This window comes from Anopheles maculipalpis, chromosome 3RL, assembly GCF_943734695.1.
Source record: "Anopheles maculipalpis chromosome 3RL, idAnoMacuDA_375_x, whole genome shotgun sequence".
In the NCBI taxonomy this organism is placed as follows: Eukaryota; Metazoa; Arthropoda; class Insecta; order Diptera; family Culicidae; genus Anopheles; species Anopheles maculipalpis.
Genome location: NC_064872.1, coordinates 44659522 through 44674746, shown reverse-complemented (window position 1 = coordinate 44674746; position 15225 = coordinate 44659522). Strand labels below are relative to the sequence as shown.

Sequence of the window (15225 nt, the reverse complement as noted above, 5' to 3'; positions counted from 1 at the left end):
CGATTCATTATCACCCCCAACAACCGTCCAGCTGGAGGGATTCGTCTCCAGTCTCTACGTAGCACCTAACCTGATGCTGCACCGCAACAACTCGATTCGCAAAACCTAACGGTTTAAGCTATTCCGACATTTTTTTGCCACATTTTTCTATCGCTCGATGTTCACGATGATGCTGATGACGATGGTGATGCGAGGCAAGCTACTTGCTCAATGTAGTTTCAACGAGAAACTCTGCTCTGGGGTACATTTCGGTTAGTCGTTTCACTTCGTTCTAGCCGTTTCGCCCAAAAACCCGAACGCTCGCCGTCGAATTTGATCGGACCAGTAGGTCCCGGGAGTAAAATTTCAACTCCACCAGCATCGAACCAACTGCGAATGAGTGTTGTTGTTTCGTACCGTACAGCAAACCCTGTCCAAAGCTAAGCTTTTGATACGAAATGATACACTTTTCTAATTTCAAATTCCTCATCTGCTCGGTGTATACCGGAGCACTGCAACCGTACTGCAGCCTAACGAAATTTCCTCCAATCGGTTCTTCAACGCCCTGCAGCAGCAGTAAAGTGGGGTTTTTTTTTTTTGCTCGAATGACGAGATCGGTTTCAGGCAAAAAGGGCCCGAAAAAAAATGTGATCTTCTTGTCCGAGGAACCGAACGATGGATTGTTTCGTTTTTGTATCGAAAATGCCTTTGCTGGACAACCTTGGACATGGGGACAGTGTTACCTTGATTTACGCACTCGTCCAATACGCCCAGCGCGCCCGATCCGGTCGCATGTTGCGGAGAAAAAGTTGGAAAAGTTTTATGTTGAAGTAACATATCGCCGGCCACACGCTTCGTACAAAAACTGGAATCAAACACACTTGCGAGCCACATGTGGAAATGCCATTTCCGAAAAGAATACTCCTAGCCGCTTGTTTAACATTCAACGCGAGGCCTTTTTCCTGCTTTTTCTGATGTGCTGTAATCTGCTAGCGTATTGCATTTGTCCCGTGCTGCATTGCATGTGTATGGTGCAGGTGGCTTGATCCGTTGGGCTGACCAACGGGTTCGTGCTAAACGAGAAATACAACCTGGGAAAAGCAATTTAAACCAAGAAGCGAAAAAGTATTATGAACCATTGCTTATGGAAACACGTTTGGCACGCGTATATCGTTATGACTAATTGCATTTCGGGCCAAAACGGCACAAGCAAGCCAACCGGTTGTAGCTTGTGCGAGAAGTGTCTGCAAACCACTTCAGCGCCATCCATACATATATTAATTGCATCCGAGTCGAGCAACTTCTCCAACTACACCACCTGAACCGGTTTCTATCTCTTCGCGAGTTCTCAGTCTCAGCCAGGGAGGGTTCGTTCGGATACCTTGATTTGTTGGCCATTTCGTGTGCACGTTTTTCGGAACGATGCTGCTGACTACAGGAACTGCCAAGAATTATGGCCAACATCCACACCAGCCTCACTCGACCGTTGCTCGACGGCCACTTTGACACGTGTCAATCAAAATGCTAACTGGCGTAGAACAGACGCAAACAACGATGAGATGAACGCTACTTGTTGCGTCCCGCAGTGAGTTTTACTGTTGGTTTCGTAAAGTCTTGAAGTGAAGCCGGGCTAGTGGGAACGGGTGTAGGGAATGAAATTATTTAATATTATCAAGCGCTTGGGCACGACGCTTTACGGACAAAGTTCCCCGATACCCGATGTGATTGACTTACAAAGTGTTCGAAACAGTAACAATTAAATTTAACACAAATTAATGAACATCGAAACATTGCCGTCCGATTTTAATCAAGCCGATAAAGAGTGCCAACTCTCAAGGGTATCCTTTACCGAGAACGAATTAAAAACCCATTAGCAATAATAGTTCTAGAAGTTGCATATATTTATTATTTATCATTCCGCAATGCCACGTCCAGCAGCTTGAAGTTTATTCGTTTTTAGAGTTAAACCATCATAACCTGGCGTTGGGAGTATTGCAACCGTATTTAAAGGGCCAGAAGTAACCGACCAATTCAGATCATGAATAATATTCAGGCAGATAATAAACCATTTTGGAGCGAGTGCTAATTTGTTGGAACCAAAATGATTACGAAGCTTTAACAGCGTCTTAACCAACTAATAAAGCCCATCATTGCACGCCACGCAAGGGCGCAATAATCGTATTCGACCGCTAGAACAAATCCCTGGTACACATATTATCTCCCTTGTGCAGACCATCGGACCATTACTTTTATACGCTTTGGCCACTTGAGCTTCACCCCCTAATGCTGACAAAAAGACCAATAATCCCATCAACTGTACAATAGGTGACAAAGCGTACGATCGATAGAAAAATCACTACGACAATACATTTCCATTTGCGATAGCACAATGGGCCACAAGTATACGACCGGAACCGTACCGCTCCGTACGAAGAAGGAGTGCTTTCCATTTGCTAAACGAACGAGCGCTACAAGCTGTCTCCGCTGGGAGCTACTTTACAGCAGGATATGCCAACAAACTGATGAACGTTGCCGTGCCTTTTTGCAGACCACGGTCAATGCTGTCCGTGCACGGACAGATGGACGTTGCGCCAAGCGATGGAAAAACTTGTTGAAACGTTCGTTCCGAGAAGGAGAGGCCGGTTGCAGGTTGGAGCGACGGCGAAACAACCACCCCCGGAACTGACCTCCCCAAAATGGTGTGGAGCAGAGAAATGCGACACGGACTTGCAAGTGTCACTACAAATCGGTCCTCATTTAAGGCGGCGTCCAGCTTTTCGCCAACGCCCTGTTCGCCGTTCGTCCAATCCCGCAAGAAAGCAAGTGGTAATCCGGTGCGGGTTGAAAAACAATTCGACCTTAACATACGGATATTGCTACAACTCGGTACTGCTTTGCAAGAGCAGACCCCAGCAACGTTCGTTCGTCGGTTGTGTTAGTTATATTTTTTCCACCAACACCCGCTTGACAGGATTAGCACGGGACGTATGTACGAACGGGATGGTGTAGCAGAAATGGTTAGAACATTCTCACAAACATCACTGAAACAAGAACTCTGATCCGTGTTAAAAGTTATTGCGCACATAAAAGCTAAATGTTTGCCATTTTCAATGCTAACTTTCTCTAACATATCTTTTTTCTCTCTCTCTCTCTCTCTCTGTCCCGTTTCCTTTTTACAGATTATCCGAGAGTTAAGGTGGGACCGGAAAATCCGCTGCGCGTTGAACGGGACAGCACAGCTTTGCTGGAGTGTGCGGTGGACTCGAAGCCGAAGGTACCGAACGTGCGATGGACACGCAACGGACGACTCATCAGTTCCTCACCAACCCATCCGATACAGCGCGTTTCGGTACAGGACGCTGGTAACTATGCCTGCTCGGCCGACAACGGATTGGGTAAGGTCGGCGAACAGATCATTACACTGGACGTCCTGTACGCTCCGATCGTGGTGATCGAATCGAAAACTTGGGAAGCGGAAGAAGGATCCACCGTTACGATACGCTGCAATGTCACCTCGAACCCGCCTCCGATATCGATCGAATGGTTCAAGGAGGGCAGTCCAGACTTCCGCTACACTGGTGACATTCTGCAGTTGCGGGGCGTAAAGGCGGAGCATGCCGGTCGGTACGTGTGCAGGGCAGTTAATATGATGAAACCTTACAATGGTAAAATTGTCGAACGTGTCGGTAACTCTACCGTCGCCCTTCTGGTACGCCACAGGCCCGGCCAGGCATACATAAATCCGAGCAAACCGGTCGTCCATGTTGGTAACGGTGTGACACTGACCTGTTCGGCGAATCCTCCCGGTTGGCCCGTACCACAGTTCCGCTGGTTTAAGGATGCAGTCGGAGAATCGCTATCCAGCAGTAAAACTATCTTAGCCCAGGGTTCACAGTACGTCATACCGCGGGCACATCTCGGCAGCGAAGGAATCTACCACTGTCACGCCGTCAACGAACTGGGGCATGGTCCGACGGCCACGATCAACCTGGAAGTTCACCAACCACCACAGTTTATTGGCAAAATGCAACAGCACATGACGAAGCGTGTAGGTGATACGGACTTTTCGGCCACTTGCCATGCGAAAGGGAAACCACGCCCGATGGTACGATGGCTTAAAGATGGCCGGGACATCACCACCGATGCGAATATGTACCGGATTAGTACCAACAATAATGACGGTCTCAGTGGCATGGTGACGGTACAAAGTACGCTACTCTTCCAAGGGAAAGCGCGTCCGCACAAAAACCAACTGCTTCCAAGCGATCGGGGCACATACACGTGTCTCTTCGAGAACGAGGTCAGCACAGCTAACGCTAGCATGAATCTACGCATCGAACATGGGCCAATTGTGCTTCATCAGTACAACAAGGTAGCGTATGAAATCAATGAAAATGCGGCCGTTATGTGCCGTGTGCAGGCTTACCCAAAGCCCGAGTTCCAGTGGCAGCTGGGAACAAACACGGCTGCCCTATCGATGTCCTCTGATGGACACTACGAAATCAACACTACTACCGACAACAACGACATCTACACAAGCGTGTTGCGCATCAACCGGGTTAAGCACGAGGACTACGGAGATTACACGTGTCGCGTCGGCAACTCTATCGAGACGATTCGAGCACCGATCCGTTTACAGCCGAAAGGTCCACCGGAAAAGCCCACAAACCTGGGGGTGGCTGACGTTGGCTCGAACTATGTGTCGCTTGTTTGGGATCCCGGTTTCGATGGTGGCATCACCAACACAAAGTTCTACGTATCGTACCGCAAGGTAGCCATTCCTCACCATGACCAGGTCAAGGAGGACTGTGGCATTGTGCAGCAGGTTAGCTCGGAATGGATGGAATACGACTGTCAGCGTGATGTGCCATGCAGCGTAACCCCACTGGACCAGTATCAGAGCTATGTCTTCAAGGTGAAAGCGATCAACAGCAAGGGCAACTCTGAACCATCCAATGAAGTGGCGACCACGACAAAGATCAGCAAGATCCCGGTGCCACTGCACGTTGGTTTCGATCCCGACACGAAGCAGCTCGGCCTAAACATCGGTGCAACCTGTTTGGCGCTTATTGCTGTTGTTGAAACGATCGGTTTTCACGAGAGCCCGATAGCGACGTGGCAGGTGGTGCAGTCCATTCCACTATCTGTCTCTGGTAACGGTCCAACCTACAAGGAACAGGTACTGGAAAACATGTACTCCGCACGACGTTCCAGCGGTCGATCGATGGCAAGTGACGATGATTTTCCGATGGCGCTGGAGGAGGAAATTCCACCTAAAGTACGCGTAAAGCTGTGTTTAAAGTCGAGCCATGAGTACTGTGGGGACTATATGGATGCAGAAAGTAAGTATTACCATGCTCTACTCTACTTCGGCAATGTGAGGCATGCTATGACGACGCAACACAACCTTGCATATCTGAAAGCTCAAGACACAATTGTATAAAAGGCTTTGGTTACTAATTCCCACAATTTTATTTCAGTTGGTCCTGCCCTCATACACGACTCAGCGTTCATCGCTACGCCGACCCTTATAGCGATCGTGGTTTCTTGCATAGTGTTCGCACTGTTTGTTGGCTTAATGCTAATGTTTTGTCGCTGCAAGCGCAATCAGACGAAAAAATCAAACCAATCAAAAGATTACGAGATGGACTCGGTAAGACCGTCCATAGTGGCCCAGCAAAGTCAGGCACCGCCACCTTATTATCCCACAACTACCGGCCTCGACAACAAGGCACTTGAACACTCGATGGATCTCGCTCTAGCGCTCGAGGATCAGAAAACGTCCGTCTACGCAACACACAACGGTTACGGATATCACACTGGTACGAGCATACAAGTAGCCGGCCATAGTCTACCAACCAATGAATGTAAGTACCCATTCGTACGATAATGCACTTCGTAAATTTTATGCCGTGTTGAGGATGTTCGAGGATGTTCCGTTCCAAACTACGTTCATATTTTAAAGATTATTTTTCTTAACAAACAATGTTTTTCAGCTCGCTAGTTAGTCCTTTTTTTTACTTCTAGTCGTAGGTTTATAGCATAGTAACGATTAGTTCGATCGACCGACTCTTCGCCAGTTCCATTACTGCGCTCCTAGTTCAGTAGCAGCGTCCCTTGTATTTATGTGTTGCTGTACATATATTTTCCAGATCTTGTTCACCTAACATCCACTCATACAAAACACTCCTCCACAACTGCAACACACTGAACGGTTCAATGGCAGAGAGCCATTTCTTCTAGATGCCCAGCTCGTTCCTTTTACACAGTATTTCTGATACTTTCATTAACGATCAATAACCTTTGGATGTTACCTTTGTTCGGGCCCTCCCTCTTCCTCCCTATTCTTCTAACATCGTTCTAATAAACGCAATTTTTAACTCCCTTCAATGCCATTTCTTCTTTGCGATATTTGCTTCTACTAATCCAGGACTAGCAAGCGCCATAACTTCCATTCCAGCAGGTAAATAGTGATCAAATACCGCCTACCCAGTAAACGTTTCTGCTGTCCCGTGCACTACCCCGTGTTGGTTTTCTATGCAATTGTGTCTAGCCTAACTGCACCCCCAAATAGCTATGATTTTGTTTGTCATCCAGTACGCTTCCCAGATCGTTCGAATGCGTTCGACGTTCTTCAAGACAACACGAGTGGATCCTATCAAGAGTGGATTGTTAGTTGCAACCTGGTAGCGATGTATTAGCTGTGTGTTATTCAAACGCTTCGTTTCTAGTGGAAGTTCATCGAAATGCCTTGGAGTATCGTATCGTTTTTGCCTGCTCATTTGGGACCTGTTCCTAGCGTAGAAACCTAAATCCCAGTAGAAAGCTAGCAAAACTGCACTCTGCATGATATGTTTTCAGTTTTTTCATTTTGTGTTTAAGGTTTTTAGAACTCTAATATACTGAACCATCTTGCAAAACCTCGATCACATGTGGGATGAATTAGGATCCCACAAATTTATATACACCCTTGAAACAAAAAACTGTTCTTTCCGCGCACCAATCTACACTCTTATTTTCTTCCCAATACACCACAAAATATAAAAATTCCTTTAATTTAAAATTCCCTGGTGTCTCCGTGGTATCGGAGAGTCTTGTAAGCCATTTGATGGCCGCCGTGACCTTCGAGGTTGTTAAGCCAACAAATTGAAATTGAATTTTATTCACATCCCTATTGCTGCAGGTTATTGGCAGGCTAGTGCTTCAGGCTTTCCCACCTACAGCAGCCCTAGGCTTAAGCAAAACGTCATATATTTACACATCGCTTCACTGAACTCAACAACACTGTTAATTCAGTCAAATGAACTTGTTGGTTTAACAAAATGAATCGTTCCCAACAAAGGAGTCACGATTTCGCTACAATTGAGCCGTACTTAAATAACGGAAACGACTCTCTATAAAACTGGGCCATGCAAAGCAGGCGATAGTCACCATGTACCCACACACACACACACAGAGTCATACAAAAAAAGTGAAACAAAGCAACAAAAAAAGTAAAGTTACATTGTTTTACTTCCATTGCAATCACAGAACGCAACGAAATCCTTGTTCTCTGTATTGTTCTGGTCTGCCCATCATACATCCCCAACGGAATCCAGTGTGGAATGCAGACTTAAATGCAGTGCACCCTACCGGATGTCGGCTCGCTGTTGTCGATCCCTACCGGGATGCTATGGTTTTACTATTAATCCCTTATCCGTATTATGTCTCCCGTGCCAGGCAGCCAGTATGACTTTTTGCTCAATGTACACCTAGAGAAGCACATTTCCAACTATGCCGCACACTGTTGTTTGTTTGCACACTGTTTGGTGTAGAGTGTTGTTCTCGTGTTTTTTTTTTTTTTACATATCAAATAAGCTTATTAATAATAAAAGAAAACAAATCCACACTCTTTTCTTTTCTTCCTTTCTTCGCTCTACTCTTCCCCGTCTCGGCTTTCATCACCGCAGGGGTCACGATGGGTTACACGGAAAACAGTTACACCAATTCAAACAACGGCGGCAGCGTCAATTCACAGGATTCCATTTGGCAGCTTAAAGGAGCACCACCGCCACCGGGCGGCTCCACGACGATGGCCATCGGCATGCAACCGCTATCGATGGCCAGCCTGCATGGCGGTGGTTCCGCGTACGCTACCACCACGACCACCACTACAGCAGCGGCCGGTACGCCCGGTCTTGCCTACGGGTACGATCCGATTGCAACGCACTCGAACGTGTACGGCGGGGCGACGATGACGATAGGGGGTGACGAATATAGCCAGTATCCTCACCAGGCGGCCACGCCCAGCCAGCATGGTGGCGAAGACGATTACCTACACCACCATCACCATCATGCGGCGGCAATGCGCCAAAGCCAGAATCCCTCCCGGCAGCAACAGCAGCAGCAGCAGCAGGAGTACTGCGGCGATTCCTACGCATCTGTACATAAAGCAAAGAAACGATTAGACCAGCCATCGCATTTCGGTAGGACACAAAACCACTGCGAGCGCCACAGTAATGCCTCGCCTCGGTAATGCATTCAAACTAATCGCTTGCGTATCCTCTTGTCCCCCCTTCCCGTTCTTGTAATGTAATTTTCAGATTCATCATATCACGACGTTAGCGGTTTGCCTGATCCGTACCTGGATCAGCAGCAAGAGCAGCATCAACTGCATCAGCTAGATCACGAGGATAGCAAATCATTGCTTCAGCTTAACCACCCGCAAGACCACGGCAGCTTACACCTGCACGCACAGCAGCAACCGCAGCCAATCTACGAGGACAACCTGGAGAGCGGCTACTCGACACCGAACTCGCGGAATCGTCGCGTCATACGGGAGATAATTGTCTGAGAACAGCCCCGGGTACGGTTCGCTGATAGCGGATCGTGCCTGTAAGCTGGAAGTGCAAATCCATCCATTTCCGGTTCTTCATTTCAACAAAAAAAAAAAAACACACCCATACAGACCCGCCCCATCCGCCCATTTGCAGCCACAAGCCTGGGCTTACAGTGCAATGCGAACGCAATGCAATGTGCATGCTGTGGACAGAAACGGGGTAGAGACGCGAGAGTAGCCGGACATCCGGATGAAAAGAAAAAGCATTGCAGCAAACGCATCATTTGCATTGAACGATTTGCATAAATTGATAGCACAGTATCTGGTGGCTCCCAACCCCAAACGGAACGGGTTTTGGGTGAATATGTATATCAATTAAAAGCTAGGGAACAGTAGTACTGCGGGCATATCGTAATGATTCTATCAATTAGAAACGAAACAACAGAAAAAAAAGGAAACAAATAGCAATCTCGGATGCTCTTTTTCTGTCAGCTGCACATCGGCTAATCTCGTGCATTGCGCTCAATCGAAATTATGGATGTATCTCTATTCATTATTGCTTCATCGATGGCTAGCAAAAAAGGGGGGCGACAATTGTTTTGCTGGCATCTGCCCACTCCAACACCCACCACCACCACCAAACCACAAGGACTCGCCCCACGACAACAAGGGTAGAAATAAAAACAACACCGATCGCTTCGAACAAGGTGGTCAGTAACCACTACCACCACCACTACTACTACTACTACTAGCTTTAGTACAACCTTCACGTCCACTACACTGCGGTTTGCTAGTTTGTTGCAGTTTGTAAAGCTAATTGTTTTAGTTTGACACTTTAATTTAAGTGCTGCTGTGCCCGTGCCAACCGTGCACGGGTGGATCAGTCTAACTGACAACGTGCCCCACACGCCACTCTGTCGGGACGCGGTCAAACTAAGGTTTTTGTGCTTTCCCATTACCCATTACATGCAGCATTAACATGTCCACTAAATTACGTACAATTTGTGCGTTAGAGGAAGCATTGGCGGAGAGGAGTGCTCCAAACAAATGGTCCAAAAACACAATCAGGCCTCCGCGATTACCGCAAAATGACTGATGTCCCCGACTGAAATTAACTGCTCTCAATATGAGAAACATGACATTATTGTACTACGTTCGAGCGATCACTAGATCCCCAACCCAATTCGCACCCATCCTCACTAGTGGATACTATTATTTAAATGTGTTTCTAATACCAATGATTAGGATTAGGTTTTTTTTTTAGCGTACGTTTGTGTCCTTTTGGTTTTGTATTCCTTTCCTACCACTGCAATGCCAACGCTTGCCATTTGCTCGGTCAATCGTCCTAGCATACTGAATCAAATACATTCATAACGTTCCTGTAGAAGCACTGTAGCCGTGGCAAAGGGATGCCGATTTATGGTCTACACTGCACAACTACTGATCGATCCAAAAAGGATGTGCAGAGCATTGGCGCCTTGACGCCGTTCGGTGTTGTCTACAACGTATTGTAATACAATACGAGTTTTGCTAACTAGGTACACTTTTAATTGTATGGAAGAAAAATATGTGCCCTTAAAAATCGAACATTACACTGCGGATGGTGATCGTGACTGTGTAGAAGCTGCGCGTGGTAGAGGTAACCCATCGCAACGATCGACTTAACGTTAAGGACACGTGTGTACAGATGTAAGAGCTATAGAAGGAGACAAGTATATTGGCAAGAATACCATTACGGAATACTATTGCGAAAGTTGTGCGAGTTTGATTTTATCTCCAAATGTATGCGTGAGTGAATGATTTTGCATGTGAGTGCCTGAGTGTATGGGGGAAAGGAATTGATGGTGCAAAAGTGTATTCGTATCCCTGCACATGAACGATCGCTGAATGCAGTTGCACAAATTGAGTTTGAACTTAGAAAATGAAGGATTTTGTTTTAGAAAACAGAGCGCATTGTATCAAAGTTACACAGCTGCACACAAACACGAACAAAAAAGATGCAGACAACCAAAAACCTAAAACTACTCTTTGCTAAAAACACACACACACACACACACACTCATTGTCAGAAAAATCGCACATACCAATATCGAACCCGAAATCCGTAGCTCACTGTAGTTGCACAGCATCTTATTGCCGTCGAACGTTTTAACATCACACGTATGAGAGCTGCTCATACACTCGAGATCAACATCGAATGCAACCATAAGACAGGCCCCTTACGCTTTTGCCAATCGGTCACACACTGTGCTCGGCTTAGTTCCAACAAAGCAACAAACGAAGTACACAACTGTTATGTGCGATTTTTTTTTGCATTGTTTTAGTTTGTTCTTTTACTACTGGTCACCGGTCAATAGGGGTTGTGCAACACTGTTCTGCCTAAGTATGTTGTGCGTATGTGTGTCTGTTTGTGTTGTGTGCATATGTATGTTTGTGTGTGCGTGTGGTGTATAGGAAATAACGAATTTATCTACGCGAATGCGCAAATTATTAAATGTGTGCTATATGAAGAAAATTCAAGAATCGGTCTGAAAAAAAATGTATATCAAAAAGCAAACATCGGAATCAACACTGTATTTAAAGAAACAAACACTCACACAGACACACACACTCCAATTCGCTGTAGCCACGGCGGACACGAGAAGAGAAAAGTTTTTAAAACAAGGATAGGCGATTAACATACAAATACTCGTTGGTGTGAACACACATGGAATTAAAACAAGCAGCTTTGAACATCTTCAATTTCGGCAATGTTAAAACATTTTTTTTAAAAAAACGCTAACCTAAGGAAAGCAATCTCAGCAACCAATCAACACTCAACCAGCACTCTACTATTGCACGATAAAAGTCTACGTACGTGTTCGAAAGCAAGTGATAATGTTATGTACTAGCATTATTTTATGTTTCAGGGCGAAATAATATAGAGAAGAAAAATAACCGTGTTAATACTCATAGCCACCCCTGTAGAGTGGGTCCAGCGTGGTGAACTTTGACAGGAAAAGCTCCCAAACAAGGTGAGCTTTCTGCCATCACGCATTAGCGCCATCTAGCGGCTTATTTTTCGTACCACCTGATGCAGCTCGATTTTTAACATTTTGGTTCCAAACTTTATCGTGTGCTGATCAAAATGTTACTAACCAATTCGACCCTTCATATTGGAACCATGCGAGAGTATTTTTGGTTTCGTTCATCCGTCACCGCACAGTCATCATTATATTTTTGCTCCCTGTCATTTTATGTGTGTTCATAGCTATTCGAAAAATGATCTCGATCGCACAACAATCTTAAACTTTTGCTCGGCACTAGGAAAGGAATTCGCACTCGTCGTTTCACTGAGAATCTGAACGCTGTAAACAAACGAACGATTATGCTGTTTTTGTATGAATATACGAACTCTTATTTTAAAACACTCAACTCTAGATAGATAGGAAAGCTTTTGTCCGCCATAAGATGCGAAGATGTAAGAACGGAAGAACTTAAACACCGATTACGATGAGTTGGAGATGTAGGGAGCCCGAACGGATAGAAAACCGGGAAATAGAGCAATGTAAAAACTAGCTCGTAAGTGTAAACATTTAAATATAATTATAAATTATACTGAATCAGGAACGGAATAAAGTTCCAACAAACGACACAGATTGGTTCACACGGAAGAAAATCACTGAAACTCACTTTGTGACAACCTGCTTGAGAGGAGCCGGCGAAATGTGAAGAAAACATTAAGGTTGTCGGTAAAAAAAAAAATCATACGCAAAATGTACATATACTTTAGCCAGTAAGGTCCAACGCATAGAGGAAATTTAAAGCGAATTCTCCTATCACTTATATACCATGAGTACACACAACAGTCACGTGCGAGATTTAAGCAAATTATATAGGCAAAAGTAAAATGTACGTTCACAAAAACCATAGAGCATACGTATAGGCAAGCAAAACTGGAATGAAAAAAAAATGCATTTTTTTTTCTTCGGCAGATCAGAAGAAACGATATGATCAGTCCACATAAATATTGAAACACATTAAGCGGGAAAGAACCTTCCCCTGGCGGAGGTAAGCAGTAAAATGTTGATTCATGAAACAGCATGGATTGTGTTTCTTTGTTTTTATTTCGTACATCGGGAACGGTACCGAACAACTGAACAAAAACTGAAAAATGATATTTTAAATAAAGCAAAAAATACGAAAACATATTTCAAGCTGACGCGTTTCTGTTATACTGTTTTTTTGTTTTTGGCATTGAAAGAATAGGAATTTATGGGAAACATAAACGGTAAGTAAACTTTTACATGCAATCTCATAATCTGTTACTCATCTATACTTCTTTAAAAAAACAATACCTTTGCAGCGTAAGAATGGATTTTACTTTGTTTAACATGTTGTCTCATGAATCACAACTTTTCCTATTACGTTGCCTCTACTTAATAAGTTGCCACTTTACAACTGGCACTAATTTACCTAGCCGAAGACCAACGCGAAGGTGTAAAAATATGAACAATAAACACTATCCGGCTAAACTACCGGCAAAAACTGTAAAGCGTCTACGCGCAAAGAGGTGACAAAAGTTTTTCAATATACAATCTTTCTTCTCGCAAAACACTTTTTTTCTCTTTCGTTTGCATCTCATTATGATAAGAAAACAAACTGGAGAAGCTTACGCAACTTTGCCTCTGGTAAGTATTGTTGTTGGGTTGTTGTTAATATGAATCTTAATCTTCTGCGCCCGTTAGTTGCTCTACATGGAGCGGACTAACTGCAACAAACAAACTGGCCGTTGTTGAGTTCTTTTCTTTTTTTCATTTTAGCTGTGGTGCTACTACGAAGTAAAGGAGAAGTTTTTCTTCCATTCCCAAGTAAGGTTTCTGGTTCGTTTGTGCTGATAATTAATTGCACTTCCAGAGCAACTTTAATCTCTTTAGACACATGTTTTCCGTCACAGACAGAAGAGTCTGTTCATTTTGTAAGATCATTATGCATATCGTAATGTCCGTCTGTATGCAAACCAAAAGGCGCTCACTACTGTGTGCTCGCTGGGAAAAATAAAGCACACTTTTAATGAGTGAGAAACATTGTCAAATCAATATTTCACATGGGAGATAATGCGTTTAACAATTATGATGTCATTTACCACTGTTAATCATTCACATTGACACCAATTGAATAGAGAGCAAGCGCTTCAAATACTTCAAAGCGCAGAGCGTTCGGGATAATTTTGACAGTCACCTACGGAGAAAGAAAAAAAAATTATGGCAAAATTAATCATCGGGGAACTTTTTTTTTAAGTAGTAGTAGCTTACCATGTATTTTATTCATTTTATTCAAAATATCCGCCCTCGGCTTCTATTACGGCCTCCACCCATCTCCGGAACCGGGAACAAGTTTCGCGGGGTAGGGTCGCGAAAACGGACCTGAGCTCCGCCTTGGTGTTGCTGGAGGTTCTGTTGGTGTCCCGTTCCACCGCGCCCCACACGAAATAATCCATTGGATTAAGATCCGGGGAGCTGGGAGGCCACACATTCGGCGCGGTTAAGTCGTTGAAATTGGCCGCCAACCACTTTATCGTTTTGGAGGCTGTATGGCACGGAGCGGAATCCTGCTGCAACACGTACGGTCTGCCGTTGGCCACTCTCGTGATCCAAGGCTTCACGACGGTGTCCAGCATGGAAATGTACACGTCCGCGTTCAGCCTCTGCCCCTGCTCGAAAAAGTGGGACGGCATCACGTCCCCTTCCGATGACACGCAGGAAAACATCATCACTGTCTGGGGGAACTTGGTTTGCGGCACCCGTGGCACGTCCGCCGGGCAGTAAGCCAGCCACCGGTTGTTCTGGGTGCTAACCGTGTCGGCGGTTGTCGCGTCCGGCGCGGATCATCATGATGCATGTGATCCGCTTCCACAATGTACTCTTTTTTGGCATTTTTTTATCACTGTCGAATGACGTATTGCTTGTTTTCCTATGCCAACTCCATCACGAGTTATAAACAAAAATGTAACGGTTAAAATTATCCCGAACGCCCTGTAAGTCCTTGAAAGAGGACTCGACGTAACTGCACTCATCACCAGAGCAGAACTATAGACACACACCAACCAACAACTACCACCAATCATCAAATCCACCCGCCGGGGAATTCGTCCCTGGTATCTCCGTACACCTGCCATAGACTGGGAACTTAAAAGCTCTCTCCAGGAAACCGGAAAAAGCAGCCACATCGCCAAAAGTACCTTTACACACTTAATACAGAATAAATACAAACATTTTCATCACATCTTTACAGACGGCTCCGTTCATCTGGACTCACCGTCTGTGGGATCCACTCCACCACGGACTACTGTGCCATCAAACTTCCTCCAATTACACCTCCATCTTTTCCGCCGAAGCGATAGCAATTCAACTAGCCGCCGGCGAAGGACTACAGACTGACCGACCGAA

The 15225-nt window shown here is 45.2% G+C and overlaps 3 protein-coding genes across 4 annotated transcripts in view; 2 read left to right on the top strand and 1 right to left on the bottom strand.

Annotated features, from left to right (window-relative positions):
• LOC126563859 (hemicentin-1-like) overlaps positions 1–8889 on the top strand; it is a 174163-nt gene extending 165274 nt beyond the window's left edge. The window contains exons 5-8 of one of the 2 annotated variants that reach the window (XM_050220637.1): positions 3159–5321; positions 5460–5846; positions 7929–8444; positions 8562–8889. In XM_050220637.1, coding sequence (XP_050076594.1) covers positions 3159–5321; positions 5460–5846; positions 7929–8444; positions 8562–8812 — 3317 coding nt within the window. In that variant the 3' untranslated portion in view covers positions 8813–8889. Of the gene's footprint in view, positions 1–3158; positions 5322–5459; positions 5847–6409; positions 6443–7928; positions 8445–8561 lie in introns of those variants that run through there. The other variant, XM_050220638.1, reaches the window with a different exon arrangement.
• The window catches only part of LOC126564660 (dolichyl-diphosphooligosaccharide--protein glycosyltransferase subunit 1), a 378005-nt gene that overhangs the window by 306484 nt on the left and 56296 nt on the right, over positions 1–15225 (bottom strand). The gene's annotated exons all lie outside the window — the stretch shown is intronic.
• The window catches only part of LOC126564322 (adenylyl cyclase-associated protein 2), a 195419-nt gene that overhangs the window by 130006 nt on the left and 50188 nt on the right, over positions 1–15225 (top strand). The window lies entirely within an intron of this gene.